Source organism: Thunnus maccoyii, chromosome 2 (assembly GCF_910596095.1).
Source record: "Thunnus maccoyii chromosome 2, fThuMac1.1, whole genome shotgun sequence".
Classification (NCBI taxonomy): domain Eukaryota; kingdom Metazoa; phylum Chordata; class Actinopteri; order Scombriformes; family Scombridae; genus Thunnus; species Thunnus maccoyii.
Genome location: NC_056534.1, coordinates 32,257,748 through 32,278,915, shown reverse-complemented (window position 1 = coordinate 32,278,915; position 21,168 = coordinate 32,257,748). Strand labels below are relative to the sequence as shown.

The window sequence follows — 21,168 nt, the reverse complement described above, 5'->3', positions numbered from 1 at the left end:
TCCTCTACTTTCTGTTTTTAAATGGCAGGAATAATACTTGGAATACTTGGAAATATTTTTCTATTGTACTTTTGCTAGTTTTACTTAAGTAAAGGAATACTTCTCTCACCACAGCCATATTTAGCATTCTGAATGTTATTCGTGAAACAAACAACTCAATTTTCCCATCAAATCAGACATTTATAATTTTATAAATCAGACTCTACTTGACATTATTTTCCTCCCGGGGTAATGACTCACATTCTGGCTCTGACTTACAAATGAGTAGAGTGACGCAGGAGTTAATAACCTGCGCTGCTCTCAGCTCAGCCAGCAGACATTTCAACTCTGACTACCGCTCCGCGAGCCTCTGACAGCTCGCCCGTGACACTCCACCGAAAAGTTAGTGATATTTCTTTGGACGTGGACATTCTCAGGTAAGCCTCCTCTCACCAAATCACAATGCTCTTTATGTTTTTGTGTTGTTTTGCGAGTGAGGTTTTGCGAGTGTTTGTATCCCCACAGGTGACACTATGTGCGTGATGAGTGGTGTCGTATTGTGCCTCGGTGTGTTTGGGGCTGTAAGGTGGCTCCCCCTCACCTGGCTCTGCAGCCTGTTGGCGGGACTCGGGCTCTTCATGGCCTGGAGGGGTTCTTGGAAGTTCATCCATGTAGCTCTACGCACCATCAGAAGGGACCTAATGTAAGGTGTTTGTGTGAAATGTATGTGTGTCCATCTCCAGCTGCCATATTTGACACTCCGGTCCAAATTTAAACTCCTCTCAATCCTCCTCTCTGCCTTAAAAAGGTGTCTGGTTGTTATTCTGCGCGTGAGGTTCTCCATGTACCGAAACATGCGTAACAGAAGCACCATCCCTGCTCTGTTTGCCCAGATGGTTACACAGCACCCGGACAAACCTGCCTTGATCTATGAGGCCACAGGAGAGGTGAAGGCATATCAGGGATTACAAATAAATTCTTTAGCTTCATCAGCAGCACCTTTACTGAGATGGAAATCAAACAGAATCAGAGTAAAATATTTCAGTATCTGTTTGTTTTTCCAGGTCTGGAGTTTCAGGGAGCTGCAGGAGCAATGCCATCGTGTGGCACACTGGGCCCTGGCTCAAGGCTGGGCGGAGGGAGATGTAGTGGCTTTGTACTTGGAGAGCCAGCTCTCAGTGGTGGCTCTTTGGTTGGGTCTGGCTATGGTCGGTGTAGAGGCCGCACTCATCAACCACAACCTGCGGCTGCATTCACTGCAGCACTGTGTTAGTGCGTCTGGTGCACGGGCAATGGTGTTTGGGACGGAGCTGACTGAAGGTAAGAGAGTGAGTCAGTTACATGGAGAGACTGACTAATAGAAAACTACACTGTACAGTTTAGTGCAGTGTTCTTGCTCGACATTTTTAAAACATGACTTCTGATCATCTTTCAGCGGTGTCGGAGGTGAGCGGCTCTCTGGAGCCTGACATGGTTTTGTTTAGCAGTGGTGAGCAGAACAATGAGGAGAAGCACTGCAGCCTCCAAGCTCAGAGCCTGGACACCCTGCTGGCCTGCTCGCCCAAACATCCACCGAACTACACACTCAGAAAGAAATTCAATGGTAAGCCTCTTTAGTGTGTGTGTGTGTGTGCATGAGGTGCTGTATTGGTTAAGAATATGACTGTGTTGCCATATCATGCTCTTATGTTACATGTTAGAGTGTTTTGATTGCAACACCTTCTTTTTCTAAGCAAGTCTTTGCCTGTCAGAGTAAACTGCTGGTTACCAGGTTTCACTATGTGATTCAGTTCACTCACCACTGTCAAACAAATCATCAGCTCACTTCAAAGAAATACTGAATGTCACTAGACATTTAAAAGATGAAAGATAAATGTAAAACATGAAATTTGAACAGTTTTGTGATATATTTGTGCATTCATTTCCCTCTTAATAATTGTCTTATCTACGTTGTTTTTGTTATCACACAACATTCCCTTAGTCAATACTTTTCAAGTCTTTACTTGCACAGCCTGTCAGACATACAGAGGATATGCAAGGAGAGACAGAAACATGTTAGGGATTGATGGGTTGCATACCACACATGTGAAATACTGGCAAATAAACAAGAGGCAAAGCATGAAGAAGAAAGAGAAATAAAAAACCACCCGACACAAGTTCAGCTCCTAACAACTCACTTTTGTCCTCCTCTCTTCTCTCACTCTCCATTCAGACAAACTTTTCTACATTTACACCTCGGGTACAACAGGAATGCCAAAGGCAGCGGTTGTGGTGCACAGTCGGTGAGTTTATCTGTGATTTCATCTGAGCTGATCTTGCAGCGTTACATTTATGAGACACCTTCAAGGAACTAAAACAAAGCTTTTAAATGGTGCTCACAGTAAATCAATTTACAGGAATGCTGACAGTCAAATGTGCCCGATCCCATCAACATTGATGATTTGTTCAGACACATCTGACACATTTTTTTCAACTCTCTACCGCACCTGTTTTTGTCAAATGATTGCTGGCCCAGGAGAACTCGTAAATTTATCTAGTTAGGAACAGTGTAATTTCGTTGTAATGAATCAGGTAGCAATAAGATATTTACTGGTGCTTACATGTAGGTGCAGTGGAAGAAAACAAGACTGTGGGAAACAAGAGAGTAACATTTGGGCATTTTAGAGGAAAGCAGAAATCAATTATACTCGTAGTATTTCTGTAAATGCTGGGTACTGGGTAACAAAACTGATGATTCAATACAGTTTTTCAGTTAAAATCAGGACCATCAGTGTCTACTAATGAGCTGAGGACTGCTGATGATGGATCTCACTCTGTATTTTCCGTCTGTCTTCAGGTATTACCGCATTGCAGCTTTTGGTTATCACTCTTTTGGCTTGCGACATAATGACGTCATCTACACCTGCCTTCCCCTATATCACTCAGCAGGTAGGCCTCGCATGGTTCTGTAAATTTACCTGCCTGTCTAACAGGTCATTAAGTTTATCCCACTCAACACATGGGTCATTGTGTGTTTTTTTTACATACTTAATTTATATTACTTTATTTTATCATATGAAATGACAAAATATGCTAATTTCCCTTTTTCCTTCATTCCAACAGTATTTTATACTGTGGGAAAAATTATGGGATTATTATGTCCTTTAATTTATTATTGTAATATAACACTATAATGTCCTAATACTATTAAATGCCCGTAATTATCATCACTCTGAATAACATCATAGCAACAGTAACAATCAGAGCATGTCACATTATTGTTGTCATCATGTAAATGTCATCACATCCATCAGCATTAATACATCATTAAAAGTCCACTACCTGGCAAGTATCATTGTGTTTTTCGTTGTATGTGTGTATAGACATTATACTGAACAGTATGTGTGTGTGTGTGTGTGCATGTGTGCCTGTTGTTGTTTACAGGTACTGTCATGGGTGTAGGCCAGTGTTTGCTCTTTGGTTTGACTGTTGTCGTCAGGAGGAAGTTCTCAGCCAGTCGCTTCTGGGATGACTGCGTCAAACACAACTGCACCGTGAGTCCACACTGTGATCATGTGCAGTGACAGTGATGAGTATTCAACCTGCAAACCAATTATAGTGTCTTAGTGATTGATTAAGGATGATTAGTGAGCTACCTCTGACTTTGTTTTGGTGTCTTGTCATATGTCTCATTGTGTGTATGAGTCCAGGTAATACAGTACATAGGAGAGGTCTGTCGTTACCTGTTGGCCCAGCCTAAACACCCATCTGAGGCACATCACCAGGTGCGTGTTGCCATTGGTAACGGCCTCCGTCCATCTGTGTGGGAAGAGTTTGTCCGGAGATTCAGAATCCAACGAGTTGGGGAATTTTATGGTGCCACAGAGTGCAACTGCAGCCTGATCAACATAGACGGAAAGGTGTGTTTTGCATGTACTTTTACTGACTTCATGACTGAAGGATTTCCAGAACTATATCATGTCTCATGTACATGTTATATACTCTTACATGTTCAGGTGGGGGCATGTGGCTTCAACAGCCGCATCCTGCCAAGCTTTTACCCCATCAGACTGGTCAGGATGCAGGAGGAGAATGGAGAGCTGCTCAGGGACTCACAGGGACTCTGTATACCCTGTCTGCCTGGTAACAAAACACACACACACACACACACACACACATACACATATACAAATGCACATACAAAAAGCCACAACTGGATAAAAATATGTTTGTAAGTATCAACGTTTTCTTTTTTGTCTTCCTGTCTCTGTCTGTCCTCAGGTGAACCAGGTATGTTAATGGGGCGCATCAACCACAATGATCCACTCAGGAGATTTGACGGCTACGTTGACAAGGATTCCACCAATCAGAAAATAGCTCACAATATCTTCAAGATGGGAGACTCTGCTTATATCTCAGGCATGTTTTATTTTGTCTCTTCAAAATACAGTCAGAACAATAACAACTGGCTGTCTGGATTTCCCCACTCCTCTGTGTTCATACACGTTCCCTCTAACAGTCCAAACACAGGTACAGGACAGTATAAGACAGCTAAACTGGAGACTTTAAATTGCCCATAGGTACAATATGAGTGTGAGTGATTCACTGTCTGTTATGACAAACTGGGAATGTCCACGGTGTTTCCCATCTTTCACCTAGTGCATGATGTGATAGATCCCAGCTCCCAATGAGTGGAAAAAACAGTGAATGATGGTGAATAGAGAAGATAGACTTTATTTAACCTTTGGAAAAGAGAGAGGAGATGAGAAATCTGTCATTAAATTCATAATTGCCACATTTACAAAAGACCTCTTGTATGGTTTTATCACCCATAGACAGCACACCTGAATCACCATCATATTATATCGAATGATGACTCACTCGTCATTATTACAGACTTAACCGTCTTCTTTGTCCTCTGCTCTATGATCCCCTCGAGGGATGATGGTGATGATTATTTCTGTCTTCGTCTGTCTCTTACTCTCTGTCTCTCAGGTGACGTGCTGGTGATGGATGAATACGGCTACATGTATTTCAGGGACCGAAGCGGCGACACGTTTCGTTGGCGAGGGGAGAACGTTTCCACCACGGAGGTGGAAGGAGTCCTCAGCAGACTGCTGGGACATGCTGACGTAGCCGTCTACGGAGTGTCTGTACCAGGTGAAGAACTTAAAGGGGTTTAAGTATGTACTGCATCACACAGTCTTCTGTTCACTGCCTGACGTGTGTGTCTGTCTGTGTGCAGGTGTGGAAGGGAAGGCCGGTATGGCAGCAATAGCTCACGCGGGAGGCCAGTTTGACCTCGATGCGTTCTTGATTGCTGTACAGAAAGCGCTGCCCTCCTACGCACGCCCCATCTTCCTTCGGCTCATGCCATCTGTTGACACTACAGGTGAGATAACAACGCAAGGACATACAAACACACAAGTGTTTGAAAAAAAAAGTCACAAGTAAACTTATTTTCCTATTTTGTCCTCAGGCACCTTCAAAATTCAGAAGACACGGCTTCAGAGGGAAGGATTCAAGCCACAAGACTCCAGTGAAAAGATCTATTTTCTGAACAGTCGTGCTGGGCGTTATGAGGCTGTTACTGAAGAACTATACAGTGCTGTCATGGAGGGGAGGGTGTGTCTATGAGACAAGAGTCGAGGAGGAGATATAGATGGCTGATGATGATGGAGTCTGTATATTTCAAAAGAAAGACAGAAATGTGTGTGTGCGTGTGTGTGTGTGTGTGATGTAGTAACAACTACAAATGAATGTGGATATATGATTGTGTTGCTGTTTTTGCAATTAAACTTATAAAACTATACCAAATTGAATGGATTTTTTAAATTTCTGACACTGCACAGTATCATATTGTTATAATATTAATATTTCATTAAGAATGCTTAAGCTTGGAACAGCTAATGGCTTAAGAAGAGAAGATGACCCCAAGAGTTGAGCATAAATCATCTAAAAAAACAGGATACATGAAGTGAAATCTCACCTTTACTTTACTTTTCAAGTAAATTTATTAGCCTCTGTTGTTAGGATACATTTTCATCACACTACATTCAATAAGACTAATAAAAAAAGAAAATGGATACCATTGTTTATTTTGAATACTGTATCAGAAAGTGTTATAACTGGATGCTCTTGTTATTTATTACAAGAATAATGATTTCAATGATCTACATGATTAGTCTGGATTTCTTGGTGGTTGCCAGATTCATTGTTGACAATGTTTAAGGCTCGGTTCAGTGAAACATGGTAGGTCACACTGAACCTTGGCTTCCTGGTTGGCTGTTTTTTGCCTGATGTCTTTTCTCTTCTGGTGGATTTTGTTTTGAGCTTCTGCTGAGTGGAGGGTCTCTCGAGTTTGGTGTTTGTCTCCTCACTCTTAGAACAAACTGATGGGATTTTATCTTCTGCCACATGTAGGTAATCTAACGTCTTCTTGTTGTTGTTTGTAACTGAAGTGACAATTCCTCCGTCAGTGGAGGATTCACTTTCCTGAGTCTCTTTAGCGGCAGCGTCTTCAACAGGGATGTGATGTGACCCCACGCTGACATTCACTCTCTGTGCCAACACAGCAAGGCCACCACACGCAGATATAGTCTCAAAGTACGGGTACACTTTTTCAGCAAAGCGATGTCTAAACGTGAACAGATGTGCGTCAGTATCAGAGTTCATGAATTCCAGCTTCTCTTCATCACAGTCCAGCCTCACACGGACTCTTTTAAGGTGGTGTGACTTGTCTAGGTGGAGGGTCTGAGAGGGAGTGGTCAGAGCTTGATACTTGCCATCTCGCAGACTGATACACCAGAGCCCTGCCTCTGGACACGCCTCAAACTCTTCTCCTCTGGACACTGACTGAGCAGCCACACCAACTGTCCAGTTACTGGAGTCGCCAACCTGTTGAAATCAATAGTAAGTATTTAGACAAACAAGGGAGGGAAGGGAGAATTCATGTCATGTTCAGAAAAGCATGTATCTCAAGGTATGTACAGTGTACATGTCTAGAGACCTACCAATACTGAGTTTGAGGCTGACACCCATACCAATATCTGAGAGTAAATAAAATCAATATATGGACTTATATTTGTTTTCACATATAGACAAAAATGTGTGGCACATTTTGGCAAGTTCCACAAATTTGTTTCATTTTGACAGATAAAGCAGGATATTTAACATTTCAATTAACTTTTATCATTTATCAATGACAGCAGCAGTCAATATAAATATTAACTCTCTCTATATATAAACCAAAACTCAATCAGAAACTTATTTGTAGAGCTGCAACGATTAATCGATGGATTGAAAATTAATCTGCAACTATTTTGATAATTGATTAATTGTTGCAGTCATTTCTTCAGCAAAAATGCCAAATGTTCTTTGGTTCCAGCTTCTCATATATGACAATTTGCTGTTATTTTATTGTCATGACAGTGAAGTTTATGTCATCACTGCACCCTCTAAGAAATTGTGAATTTTTTCACTATTTTTAACATTTCATAGACTAAATGATGAAAAAAATCTGCAAAAAATCAATAATAAAAGCTATTATTATTTGCAGCCTTACATATTTATCTTGAATCAATCAAAAAGCAGCCTAGAAATCATGAGTGCTGCACTGTCTTGAACCAGTATTAACTGAATAATATCAGCTCAGTAATATTCCATTCAGGCTCCAGTGTACGCTTTATGTAAATACCTCAATATCCCAGCAGTGTACTCCTGAGCTGAAGCCCTCTTTTGCCAGGATGCAGGAGTAAGGGTGAAAACGTTCAGGGTTGGCTGGGACACTGTGACTCTCTTCATGCCCCTGTGAGGGTCCAGGAGAAATCTGGACACTGTTTAACTCAGAGGACACACTCAGGGACTTGCCAGCTGTTCTGGGGTCCAACGTCACTGGAGCTGGAAGAAACACAGGAGTTAGAGAGGCAGAAGTTGGGACCTGAAAGCAGCACATAATACATAAAACTGACTGTAGGGGGCGATGTGCTTCATCTTATCCCAGACAGCATACTGGATGTTTCCCAGATGTTTGGCCACATTTATTAGAAGTCTGCAAATCTTCTTTGGCTCTCTGTGACCTGTCTGTGTGCTGCGGTGAACAAATATGGACAAACAAACAGTTATACAGTTGCATTTGCATGTATACAGCATGTGCTTGTGTTTAAATGCCAAGAAATGTCATATACTGTACCTTTTAGCTGTGTCTTGGTATTGCTGTAATAAAAGAGATTGAGTTTTTATTGTTTCAAATACAAGCACCTCTTCCTATTCATGGACTTACTGTATAACATTTGTTTGATGTTACCTGTAAAAATGTAACCCCTTCACCACCCGCATCTAGCTCCTCTTCAATCAGTTGGATCTTGTCTTCCAGAGATTTTATCACCTGACTCATTCTGTTCGTCCTTTCTTTCAAATCTCTCTTCTTCTCCTCCTGCTCCTCCTTGAGTGCAAGTATCCTGACTTCTTCCTCCTCTCGCAAAAACTGGTGAAGTTTCTCAAACTCCTTATGCATCTGCTCCTCAGTGAGTTTGGCCTTGGCCTAGACGGAATGGAAAAATAAAGATAGGTTTGAGGAAAGCAGAAGGACAATATCATACATCTAACAATGCATCTGAACATATCTGGTTGATTTTAAGTTGAGTTTGAGAGATGCAGTTCCACCTGGTTGTATTTTGCAGCATGTTCACAGGTCCTTGTAGCTCTCTCATAATGAATCTTCTTCTTCTTCAAGCCATTTACTGATGTTCTGAGCTCCTCCTAGTGACCAACAGGAGAATTACTACAAAACAATGTTCTTAACATTTGTAAATGGTCATCCTGTATTTGCGTAGTATGTGATTAAGTTAAAATGAGGCTGATACAAGTCAAATCAGTTTAATAGCCCAAAATCACAAAATTGTCTCAAGGGGCTTTTATAATCTGTACAACATACAAACATCTTGTAAACTCAGGCACATACATACAGTATACAGACATGTACTATACCACATACAGACATGTAATTACAGTATATACTGTAAAGTATGTACATGTATACATTCACATGAGTTATGTACCAGCGCAGACAGTATTTACAGAAACTAAACACAGCCACCAGCTCCTCAGATTACTCTCAGCATTTCGGTCTGTGTGTCAAATTTCATGTCTTGTGAGATCCAAACATGTGTGACATGATAGCATCCATAATTGCCAGCTTAGTTTTCAGCTTGGCGCCTCTTTAAAACTCACTCTAAATTCTGCATGAATAGACTAATCTATGATTAACACAAGGGGGCATCTGTTTGGGCAGGGAAATGAATATTTACAGGAGATGAAAAAATGCCTGACTGCCTCCTTGTTTAGATATCCTCTTGCTGTGGTCACAGGAGGCATGTTAATGAAAAAGTATGAAATACAGTCATGAGAGGACTCCCTTAGTGTCAGCAAAAAAATAGGCTTCAATGTTTTTGGAAGAGCCTATGCCTTTGAGAGCTCTGCTGTAATTTGACGTCTACTCTTTGGTTTGGCTTTGTGGCAGCGGGGTGAGTGTAACTGGAAAACCAGCATTCAGGCACTCTGGATGGCAGTGAACAGTGAATTTCCTGCCAGCTGCTCTGTCTCTGATCCTTCAGAATGAAAAATAAAAATATTAGAGAAGGAAAATCATTTTGGTTGAACTGCTCATGACTCATCGACAAATAAACTTATGACAGGGGATCACACAGAAAGCCTGCTTTGTATTTAAAGGGTCATAAGCCAAAATGTTAGGAACCAGTGTTTTACTTAAAGATCTACGGAAGCTGAGAACGGCCGTGCTTGCAATAATTTTTTTTAATGCTGTTATCTTGAGATCACAAGTTAATTATTTTGTTATCTCAAGAAAATTAGCTTTTCTCGAGATAACATGATAATCAACCCATTATCATGAAAAAACAAAAAGTGTGACCTCTCTACTGTTTGCACTATCAGGCTGAGAGGTCATATTTTGTTGGATGTCTAACACTATGTATTCTTTATTTTCAAGCCATATCCATACATGGATATACTATGTCTACTTGACAACAAGTGAGAATGCTTGAATGAGTCATCCATTTCACATGAACAATAATTCAAAACCTCAGGATATTTAAAAAAATCAACAACCTTAACCATTCATGACATAGTGTACTCCATTGGCTATCATGATGGTTCAGTACACACCACTAACAGTGTCTGAGATTCTGCTATGTGGTCTGACTTCTGGCGATAGGACAGAGTAATGAGTTATCTCTTCAAACTTCTTCTATGAGTGCTCTTTTGTGACAGCAATTCTGTAATGAATATTATGAGTGCACTATTATAGATTTAGCATTGGTTCAACATAACTGACAATGCATGGAGGAATGACATGCGTTGATTATCTCGTTTTCTTAAGATAACAAAATCATTAACTCGTGATCTTGAGATAATGTCATTAAAAAAAAAAATTGCAATCACAGCTGTTCTTGGCTTCCCCTCCAGACTCCACATATTAAATTCATTTTTCTATGAACAAATATGCAAATATGTTTCATTACTGTTGGATACAATATGCCTTCTCCCCCACTGTAAAGTCCATTCTCAGTGTGCACTGAAGGTGTCAAGTTTCCACATCACACTTTTGTAAGTTGCATACTGGATGCTACATCTGCTCCTGCTGTCTCTTCCCCAGTGGCTTTTTCCCTCTTCTTCCTGTGTTCCTGAGTGTGTGTCTGTGATTGTCTGAGTGGAGACAGGTGTGCTGGAGTCAGAGCAGAGCCCTACCAGCTGCACCTAATCCTGCAATCAACCCTGCCTATATATTCTCAGCCCTGCCACATCTACTCTGCAAGATTGTAGCCTCTGTACAGTCAGTACAACGCTTCCAGCCATTCTTATCTACCTGAGCATCTTGCTAGTTGCCTGTTGTCTTTCACCCAGTCTGAACCTGTTTCTGTCTTACCTGCAGTTCTGTCTGCTCTGCCCTCTGGCCCCTGTTTCCTGGGCCTCGTCTCATCTCGTCTGCTCTGTTCTTCTAACCTGGACCCAACAAGCTCCACACTTCACCCTCTGGACCTCCTCCTGGCTCAGCTCTGAACTACTCCCTGGACCTCACCTGGCTATACTTCTAAACCAGCAGCCCTGAAAATAAATATTGTTTTGCCTCAATCCTGTCTCTGGCCTGGCTGTGTTCGCACTGCTTAGTGGCCATGTCACACTGGACCACAGTTGGCTCCAAACTAGTTGTGATGTCACAAATCATACTCTTAGATACACGCCTTAAACGCAGATTTAAGATGAGCACAGATAAACTTTCCACTTTCAGTGGGTGAATGTGAAAACAGCCTTAAAGTGTCAAACTGCACATACATCAGTGAGCCTCAATCAACTGAAGTAACAAGAAGAAAAACACTTTTTTTCTAATGGAGGGGGACTTTAGGTAAACTAGCAACACAACATTGTAAAAATAAAGTACTATTCTTGCATTCAAAATATTAAAGTACAGAAAACTTTGAAACACAATATACTTATATAATTTACAGTATATAAAATTGAATATTAAAGAAGTAGCTGAGCTATAATAAACACGTAAATAGATACAGATGGATAATAAACAGTTATCCCTTTATACTGATTCAACATTATGTACCTGTTCCTTTTCCTTCAAGACAAAGAAAACACTTATTGATTGCTATTTATTGTATATATTTTACATACAGTATATAATACTTCTCTCAATTGCAAATACATATGTTCAATATAGAAAATGTTTTCATTGCAATTATATTGTATCAGAGTCTTATAATTGCCTGATACCCGATTCCTACCTTGCAGTCAGTTGCAGCCTCATTTAAGAGGTAAACTCTGTGTCCTTCATGGCTTACAGCTGCACATTGTTTACATAAAGGCTCCAGGTCATCCAAACAGAACAAAGACAGTCTCTGTTCATGCTCCTCACACCACTCTGGAGAGTCAAGTGACCAGGCAGGCAAGGCAAGGCCTTCTGCCTCGACTCCAGGAGAGGAGACGGGGAGAGGGGATCCGCAGCTCATGGAGGTGCTGCTGGTGGTCGGAGCCTCCAGATATGAAGCCAGTTTGGTTTGTCTGAACACAGGAACACAGACAAGGGGGGAGGAGCTGTATGTCCATGTGTTTTTGGTATTAGTGTTGCATGTGCAGTTGGCACATATCTTCTATCTTAACGTGAGGCACAGGTTCTTGCTGGATCTGTGAACAGCATGAGCAGCACTGAAGTTACAAAGATCTGCTTATGGCTTCCATCTCAGACTTGAATCTTAGCAAAAGTGCCGGCACCAGATGCAGCCATACATCACTCTGCAGTGGCAGTTTGACTATCATGACCCTGTGATTTATAGTATATTCTCACAGCCTGAGGTAAAATTAATTCTGTGTCTTTGCTTGTCATTTTTACCACTTCACCTACTTCTCCCCATTGGCATGTAACATTGAATAGCATATTTTGCAGACAAAAATAAGGTGTTTCTCATGATGTTTTGTGATTTACTTGTATGCAATGTGCACAATTTCATTTTAGATTAACACCTATAGTATCAACCAGCTTTAAGTCGTCATTATATATGTATGTATGCTCAATCTACTGGGTTCAAGCACCTGTGACCTGCTACAGTTTCCTTGTAAAAGTTACTGAATCCAGTCCAGACCAGCTGTGGTGTTGCGTTCAGACCTTCTGAGAATGAAGCAAGCACTTAGAAAGTTTCAGATTTAGGGCTGAATAAAGTAAAGAGAGTGAGAATGTCTGCAAGTTGGTGAGTTTGAAGACAGTACAGATACAGTACATACCGTACTTCATGTACTGCTTGCCGAGCCTGAGGTATGTTAAGTGGATCCAGTTTCGTTGCCCTTTAACAATCTGTGCTTCTGAAATCCTGAGCACATTTCAAACAGATCAGCTTTGACAGCTGATTCAGATTTTGTTGCTCTGTATTTACTCATGTAATTAGTGATTGGTGTTAGTGCTAATTCCCAATTTGCATAATAAATTCTACTATTAGCAGGTTCATTGCACCAATTTTTGAAACCCCTTCCTCCAACACACAGCCTAAAATATATCAGCATAAAGAGTGTGACAGTTTGGCAGAGACAGTAACAGTGATATTACTGTGATGCTGATGTTTAAAGACATTCCTACATAAAAATCGCATCTCAAAGCAGACAGACGTGACCTTAAGAATATGTCCATGCACCATTAATCATAGAGATAACAGGCTAAAACCTACATGAATACTGATACTGGCACCCATGAGCATGGCTTCAAAGTGTCTCTGCATGTGATTTCCATAATGTTTCTGTAGAGTTTCTCTCTCAGCTCCTATAATCCTCACAGCTACCCCTCTCTGCAGATTTAGTCAGTTGAAAATGATGATTATGTGTAGTGAAGTTAAAGGCTTTACTCTCCTGCTCTTAACAGTTGCTCATTTACTCTCTAACCCCTCTTGTCTGTAGGGCTCTATCACCAGTTTGGTCGATTACAACAGCTGATTCTTAGTTGTGCCACTTGACATTAGTCAGATTACGCTCAGATAATGGATTTTGTGGCCTGAGTCCAAAGTGGTGAGAGAGTAAATCACTGTAATTCCCCTGCACTCTCTTTTACCACACCCGCATTTTTGTGAAGTCAGTGACAGTTCACACAGCCCACCTGCCCTGACAGATGTGAAAGCTGTAATTGTGGCTGTGTGTGATGAGGCAAGATGGTGAAAGACAGGAGGAGGAAACCGATTAAAAAAAAAAAAAAAAAAAAAAAGCTGGAAAGTGACAGTGCTTTTGTGGTTTTAGCAGGATATATTCTAACACCAATCTGCAATGACACTGCAATGCAAACCACATTTGATCAATTAACTGGGTATATCAGTACAAAACAACTTTTGATATTTGTCTGTGGTTCGTGTAAATGAGATGCTGTGTTGTATTAGATGTATTACATACTGATGATGTGGCTATGACTGCCAAACAGATGAATTTCTGAGAGAAGTCTTCACTCCCTCTTTTCCACATCTAAATTCCATTGTTTAACATTGCTGCAAATAAACTGGAGTATGAGGGTATCAGGGAGGTCAATTGTTTTGCCACGTTTGTCTGATGTATTGACTGTCAACATAAATCATTTTCATTGAGTCTGTCACAGCAATATGACCTGTGAGTGAAGGAAGAGGTGGAGAAAGAGTGATAAAAAGGTTGAGGATAAACATTTATGTACCACAGATTAGAATGACAGGTGACTGTGAGACGGGAGCAGAGGAGAGAAACAAACCAGGGGAAAGAGATTGGTGAAAGGAGAAAAAAAAAGGAGAATGGGGGCGAAGTTCACTTGTGACCTAAACTCCAAAGAGCAAAGATACATCTCAGGTAAGTCTTTAGAACATTTATAATAAATATTTTTAGATTATTCCACTGTTGATCTCCCCTTTTAATAAGATACACAATGTAATGAATGATGTTTGTTGGTTATTGACTGGTTCACTCAGTGTTATTGCATTCAGCTTCATTGTTAATATATTTAATAATTAAATAAATAAGTTATTTAATAACCTTATCCTTATATTCTCCTCTCTTTGTGTCCAGTACACTTTGAACCTCACGCTCTGTCCTCTGTTTCATGCTCAATAGCAGAGAATGCCGGTATTTACCAAACACCAATGAGTTCATGCACACACACACACACACACACACACACACACACACTCCCACAATCAAGCTGTGTCTATGTTGCTCAGGAATTTCTAAACCACATTTATATGCAAACTGAGTTAAATACAGAGCGACTTCATTGCTCATTTGTATATTCTCCAGGTCTTGAGGCATAAACACCATTCTTCCAAAGGATATTCCTTAATTTTGGTGTTGTAATGATTGTGGTGGAAAGCATTGTCTAACATGTCACTCCAAAAACTGCCATGGGTGTTGAAATGGTTTTAAAAGACAGGTTCACAATTTTCCCAAATCTGTCTTAAAACAACAGTCAGGTGCCCATATAAAAATTAAAACAGGTTTTTGCTTGCAGTAATTCTTCCTCCTGTTCATACTGGCCATTAGAAGATCCAAATGTGTTTACAATGTAAGTGATGGGGGACAAAATCCACAGCCCTAATTTTGAGCAAAACTGTATTTAAACGTTTATCTGAAGCTAATATGAGGCCTAAACTGTCTGAGTTAACAAAGTGGATATCTTCCACAGTTACAGTCTTTTTAGTAAGACTTCTTTCTTTGTGTCTCGACACACAGTGTTTTCCTGTTGAGCTGCAGTGGAAGGATGGTAACAAAAACAGGGAATTTAGCACTTAAAGAGACAGTAACTTTGGAAGATATTCACTCAATTTGGATGGGTGAAGCCTCATATTAGCTTCAACTAAACTGTAAAATACACTTTTGCACAGAAGGAGGTCTGTGAATTTTGTCCCCCATTTTCATTTCATTTTCATACTCAGTGAACCACTCAGCAGGGTGTGAACTACAGAGGAGCCAGAGGGAGCTTGGCTTCTCTTAATAAGACATGAGCTCCTCTGAAAACATGATTTCTGAAATTTTGGGGAGGTCTCTAAGAAAGAGAATTGACAATATACAATTTTTGACATGCATTTCTAATTTTCTGCATGTTCATCATCATGGATCATGCGTAAAATTAGTCTATTATTATTATTATTATGAATCATACATGAGGGTGATTCATCACTAATTCACTTTAATAAAGATACCAGCATGCGTGCTATTCTTGCCATCACCATTGAAGCGCAATATCATAAACTTCGCTCACTTTAACTGAAAGATCAGAAAAAACAAACGTTCTTAGTCCCACACAATCTGTGCATTACTCCATATTCCTCCATATCGCCATTACTCATTTCTCTGTTTTGTAGTCACCATACAGATATGTCAAAAAGAAACTTACTTGCAAATTTATCCAAAATTTCCCCCCCTATGAAAAAAAGTGAGCTCCCCTGAAAGTCATGGCATAGTTCGCACCCTGCCTATCAGTGACCCCTGGTGCCTGGTTTTTGCCTGCAAAGGTACTACATTGCTGATATCTAATCTTTCCATTTTGTGGCGGCACTGAATGGACAGAGCACATTGCTGACATCATGGAGAAGTTGGCTCCGCTCTATCGTGGACACTTCTGCTCAAATCTACTCACCCACATGAGGAGCAAACACATGGAGCCCACCGAGCCCCGACCTCTGATTCAGCATCCTGTAAGAAAATCACATTAACATTTTAACATTTTTCAGTGAATCTTTACAGAAAGTCATTATGTGTTTATGTTGAGTGTTGCTAGTGCTCAAAGTGACTCCAACTTGGACCCTGTACTGCAGGATGTTGTTGCCCATGCTGAGATTGTGTTAGAGGGGACTCTGCCTCAGTACCTGGAGGGGATCTGGACACATCGCCACCTACAGGTCACCAACAGTTTTACAGTTGAGAGCCGTGACGCCAAAGAGGTACAAACACAAATCCAGGGCCTGATCTGCAGCTGTGTCTTCTACTGTAGCCCGATCTACTGTATGCATGTGTGTTTATGTTTGTGCATGTATATATGCATGGTGGTGTGACTTATGCTCCAGGTATTTGAAGGTGGTTGGGGGTGTAAGACAGAGTTGGTGCTTTCTGGCTGTCAGATCTGCACCTCCATACACGAGCATCGTGAGTTAGTGGATGACATGTGCCGACACATCACAGGTATGCTATTTAAGCCTGCCATCAATCTGTTGGCTGCAGGCAGGCAGAAGGAGGTATACATTGTTGCCATTGTTCTATTTTGTTCAAACAAACATACTTTAATGCGTGTGCACATCTGTGTCTTTGTGTGCATGAATGCCTCAGGTAAATCAGATGGTAAACTGGCATGTTGGGATTGCCCCACAGCCTTCCCTGTCTTCATCCAGCACCCTTACTGTGCCCCTGTGTGTCTGGCCACTGCATCATACCAGGAACAGACACGGTGGGCCAACGTACTACGAGCTGCAGCACAACATCAGAGCTCAGGTGGAGTCCTCATATCACTGTTTCCAATGATGTCTCTTTTCAACATATTATTTTCCCATCCATTTCCTTGATTATGGATTGTTCTCCTAATAATATTTCCATGATTGTCTGTTGCTGGTTAGGACTGCCCCTGGATTCACCAGAGTCCAGGGCCTTCTTTGATGCTGTGTCAACCCTGAAGAGGCTCAGAGGAAACAGTCAAGCAATGGTGCATCTGATGGGCAATGAGGAAGAGGTGAGCAAAAATGAGGCAAGAGGTCTGGTATCTGTTTGTGTCATCGGATTAGGCTGCACTCTTGTTTCATACATCTTCCTACTTTGTCCTCTTTTTTCCATTTTAAAGTACTCAATCTTCATCATAGCTTTATCTACCAGTCATCAGACAAGAGGTTTGGCATTTTAACCTGCTTGTGTTGTATGCTGTCATGGATTAGTCTATAATTATCATGCGCAGAATTCTTTCTCTGTCTTCTGATCCCAATTGTTTTTCTACCATCTGCCTGTTTTTTTACTGCTTCTTCTGTCTCTCTTGGTCATTCAGGTGTTAGTGAGCATGGTGATGGAAGAAGTGATGTCCTACCTCAAGGAGCAAGTATTTCCCAAGATTATCATGCATCACAGGAGGAGGAAGCAAGCCTGGATCAAAGTAAGGAAAAAAAGACAAATAATATGATAGCATTTGATACAAATCATACACATCTTCAGTTTCGATATATGAATTGGGGCAAAATCAAACTTAAATCACTGAACTCCTTAGTTAGCCAGTCAGATTCAATATTATTAAGTAATATTCTTGTTCTGTAAATAATAACTCATTAATCCAGTGAAGCAGAGATTCAGTCTGATTTTGATGGTTTATTAATGTCCAAATCCATTCAATTTTTTAATTGCCATCCATGACAAACCCCACTGAGCCCATCTCAGAAATGGAACATTTGCAAATATCAAACTTGTCCTCATTCGTTTTATGATCTGCATTATACGGTCACCAGCTAACTTCTAACTACCTCATCACATTTTTATTCTGCTAGCACTTAGGGTCCCCTTAACATGTTTCATGTGTAGCAATAAGTCTCAATATACATAATAATACATACATTTTAAAACATAAAGCAATAACCCACTCTACAAACATAAAATACATAATTCCATGAACAACAAACAGAATTATCTCAATTAATTCTCAGTCATATGTAATAATAAGCACATAATAAACTTAATTCTAATATTTATACTCTCAAAATATGTGTATGTGTGCCTGTCAGTTGCTGTCGGGGGTCTATAGGATGGCAGGACAACAGGTAAAAGCTGCAATGGCAGTTCTGAAGGAGGAGTTGTCACTTTATCGTTCTGATGTGGAGAAACAGATCTCTGCAGGACTGCAACAGGCCAGTCTGCTGCAAGACCGCATTGCTCACACAATCACAGGTGTGTATGTGTGAAGTCAGAAGATGTAAAATGAGACTGTGTTCTTCCTCTAGATCTCTGATGTTGTTTCTTTTTCTACCCTTAGAGGAAATGTGTGAACCGATGCTACAATCTCTTCTACAAACAATCATCCCAAGACTCGACCGAACTCTGCGGGAGGTGGCCGTACCCATCTGCGATGGATTTGCGTCTACCTGGCAATACTTCCTAGAGACCTGTGATGACATCATAGTGCTGGGATCCAAACGCTCATCAGTGAAAGATATCAAAAAAGAGGTGATAGGCTAGTTATAATTTAGAGTTGCAATTTTTCAGATTTTCCTTGGTCCGTTATTCTTTACAAGCTGCTAATTTTGATGTTGTTGTTCTACATTTTAGCGATGAAACCGCTTATTGAAAGCAGGTATAGATAAAGATTTTATTCAAGTAGCAGCAGGGAGAGGATCTCAGATCAAACGATGTTCCTCAGGCGACAGGAAAAGTGTTTTTATAGTTTCTTTAGACAACTTCATTTCTTTAGATACTTCAGTTGGCAGCAGTTATGTGATGGAATGTGTATAGATAGCCTGAGGTGTGAAATATTTTCATAGAGGTTGTGTGTTATGCCTTTTTTAAAATATTAAAATGTCACTTATTAAGATTAATTTATAAAAATCCATGTGGACACCTCATCAACTACCTTCTACTGAATCAGTGTGGAATATCTTATTATAAAATTATTACTAAAATTCAAGCGTGCTTTAATGATTTGTTATGACACCGTACATCTAATGTTTTTATCATAGGTGCTGACACCTTTGGGTGGTCTTGCACCAGATGATGGCAGGATGTGGCAGTGCTTGAACAGGCTGGAGTTAAGTCTGGAGGGACGTGCTTGGCTTCAGGAGACGTGGGGAGTAAACAGTGGAACCTGGAAACCTTTGGTACTCACAGCTCAGAACGCTCTCTACAAAGTAATTTAACAAACATGCTCATGTAACCAATTAATTCAGGTAAAGAATATCTTCTTTTTTTTTTACCATGCTGTCTTTCACATCCCTCCATTCTTCTCTCTCTCTCCCTCTCTCAGGTGGTCGATGTGTGTGCTGTGATGTTTTGGAGGTTGGTCTCAAGATATCCATGTTTCTCTTTCAGTTCTTCTCAGCTCATGGCTGTGCTGTGTAGGGTCAAAGACAGAGTTGTCAAGGTGTGTCGGATAAAAAGCACTTCTTCTAATCACAAAGTTTGTAAAAATGATTGATTGAACTGCAAGCAAATATGTATTTCTCTGTTTGTAACAATTTCTGTCTCACACAAATATAATGCAAACAAACACAGCACCTAGATACAGAACTGTTGGCTCTTCGATCTCAGTTAATTCTGGAGATGATCCTGCATATAACACTACCAGCGTTTGCACAAGGTGTAGGGGCACAAGTAGGTGTCTTTATATCTTAACATGCATATTTATTTGATCTATTTTGGTCTTCATTTGTACAGTAACTCCCCTTGGTTGTAGGATCTATCCCGTTATGATGCCATGGTCAACCCAGAACAAGCTGCCTTCATCCATCCTGACATAATCTTCTACTCCATCCTGAGAGACAACCTGACCTATTATATCCAGTCAGGTACAGAGTGTGATGAGTAATTTCGGAAAAGTTGGTGACAAGATAATGTATTTAATGTTCAGCCCCACATTAAAAAAATTGAAGACTCATTGCTCCTAAATTACTATGGGGCTTTTTCCAATTGTGTAATTTGTTTGTTACATTTTCTATAAAATTACGTGTAGTATCAAGGTTAAGTAATTCCAAATTTTGTGTGTGTGTGTTTGTGTGTGTGTGTGTTTTCCTGCAGCGATGAGGTACTCCTTGCCACAGCAGTTTGTGCCTCTTCCCGTCAGTCCCAGCAAAGCCTGCAGCTCCAGCTATGTTTTTTCCGAGCCAGTGTACCATGAACGGCTGCCGCCTGGTGAATGCCAGCAATACCTCTGCCAAAACTCTGACGGCTCTGCCTCAGAATCTGAAACACTCACACCCAGCACTATGTCTGACCACGATGACACTTTGGCCAACTCGGAAAACCTCACTCCCTCTGTGTTTGATGCAGGAGAATACGTCCAACTCACTAAGACATGACTGAACTGTAGCATAACACAAAAGGGTTGGTGTAATGTAGAGAGTGTGAGAGTCAGTTAAAAAAATAATTCTGCAACTATTTTGATAATCAGTGAATCATGTATAAAGCAAATATGCCACATATTAGCTGACTCCAGCCTCTCAAATGTGAGGATTTACAGTTTGCTTCTGTTCTCTATCAGTGTTAATTAAATATCTTTGGGTCTTTGACTGTTGGTTAGACAAAACAAGCCATTTGAAGATGTCGCTTCGAGCTCTGGAAAATTGCAATTGGTATTTTTTACTTTTTAGACTGATAGTTTAGACTTAATGACCAGTAAATGATCTGTTAATTTAAAAAAAAGTTAATCCATATATTTTATATATCAATATAATCCTAGAAGCTGCCACATTGTTTTTCAATAAAACATATAGTATAGCCTATTGTATGCATTGACACATTGTTAAAGATGAAACCAGTGGTTTCCAACCTTTTTGGCTTTTGACGTCTTACAAAAAGCAGTGTGTAGTCGGGGTCACATTTCAGATGTCTATGAGTTGTTAACAGCTCCACCAAATAGTGATTTTTCCCTCTAAACCTCTCACATGCTTTCATTTCAATAAATGTTCAAATGATCCAATATTTCACCAAAAATCAAAGATTAGAGAGAAATACCAAAAACTG

General features: G+C 40.4%; 2 protein-coding genes across 4 annotated transcripts; one reads left to right on the top strand and one right to left on the bottom strand.

The window, feature by feature from the left end:
* The first annotated feature begins 71 nt into the window (after positions 1 to 71).
* LOC121912329 (long-chain fatty acid transport protein 1-like) lies at positions 72 to 5,770 on the top strand. Its single transcript, XM_042434477.1, has 14 exons — positions 72 to 416; positions 505 to 682; positions 788 to 926; positions 1,044 to 1,299; positions 1,415 to 1,582; positions 2,192 to 2,261; positions 2,816 to 2,907; positions 3,403 to 3,512; positions 3,669 to 3,878; positions 3,975 to 4,101; positions 4,240 to 4,377; positions 4,954 to 5,118; positions 5,204 to 5,350; positions 5,438 to 5,770. The coding sequence occupies exons 2-14, from the start codon at positions 513 to 515 to the stop codon at positions 5,593 to 5,595; spliced, it is 1,950 nt and encodes a 649-aa protein (XP_042290411.1). The 5' UTR covers positions 72 to 416; positions 505 to 512; the 3' UTR covers positions 5,596 to 5,770.
* A 101-nt stretch (positions 5,771 to 5,871) lies between these two features.
* On the bottom strand, positions 5,872 to 19,528 carry LOC121912361 (E3 ubiquitin-protein ligase TRIM35-like). Of its 3 annotated transcripts, XM_042434479.1 has the most exons (10): positions 19,404 to 19,528; positions 17,537 to 17,592; positions 16,109 to 16,164; positions 11,766 to 12,042; positions 8,623 to 8,718; positions 8,264 to 8,500; positions 8,150 to 8,172; positions 7,929 to 8,047; positions 7,655 to 7,857; positions 5,872 to 6,855 (listed from the first exon to the last, which is right to left on the bottom strand). In XM_042434479.1, the coding sequence occupies exons 1-10, from the start codon at positions 19,426 to 19,428 to the stop codon at positions 6,124 to 6,126; spliced, it is 1,824 nt and encodes a 607-aa protein (XP_042290413.1). In that variant the 5' UTR covers positions 19,429 to 19,528; the 3' UTR covers positions 5,872 to 6,123. The 3 variants fall into 3 exon arrangements, with proteins under 3 accessions (XP_042290413.1, XP_042290414.1, XP_042290422.1); XM_042434480.1 differs by lacking the exon at positions 19,404 to 19,528 and having other exon boundaries at positions 11,766 to 12,165; positions 17,537 to 17,560; XM_042434488.1 differs by lacking the exons at positions 17,537 to 17,592; positions 19,404 to 19,528 and having other exon boundaries at positions 11,766 to 12,165; positions 16,109 to 16,362.
* Between the last annotated feature and the right edge of the window lie 1,640 nt (positions 19,529 to 21,168).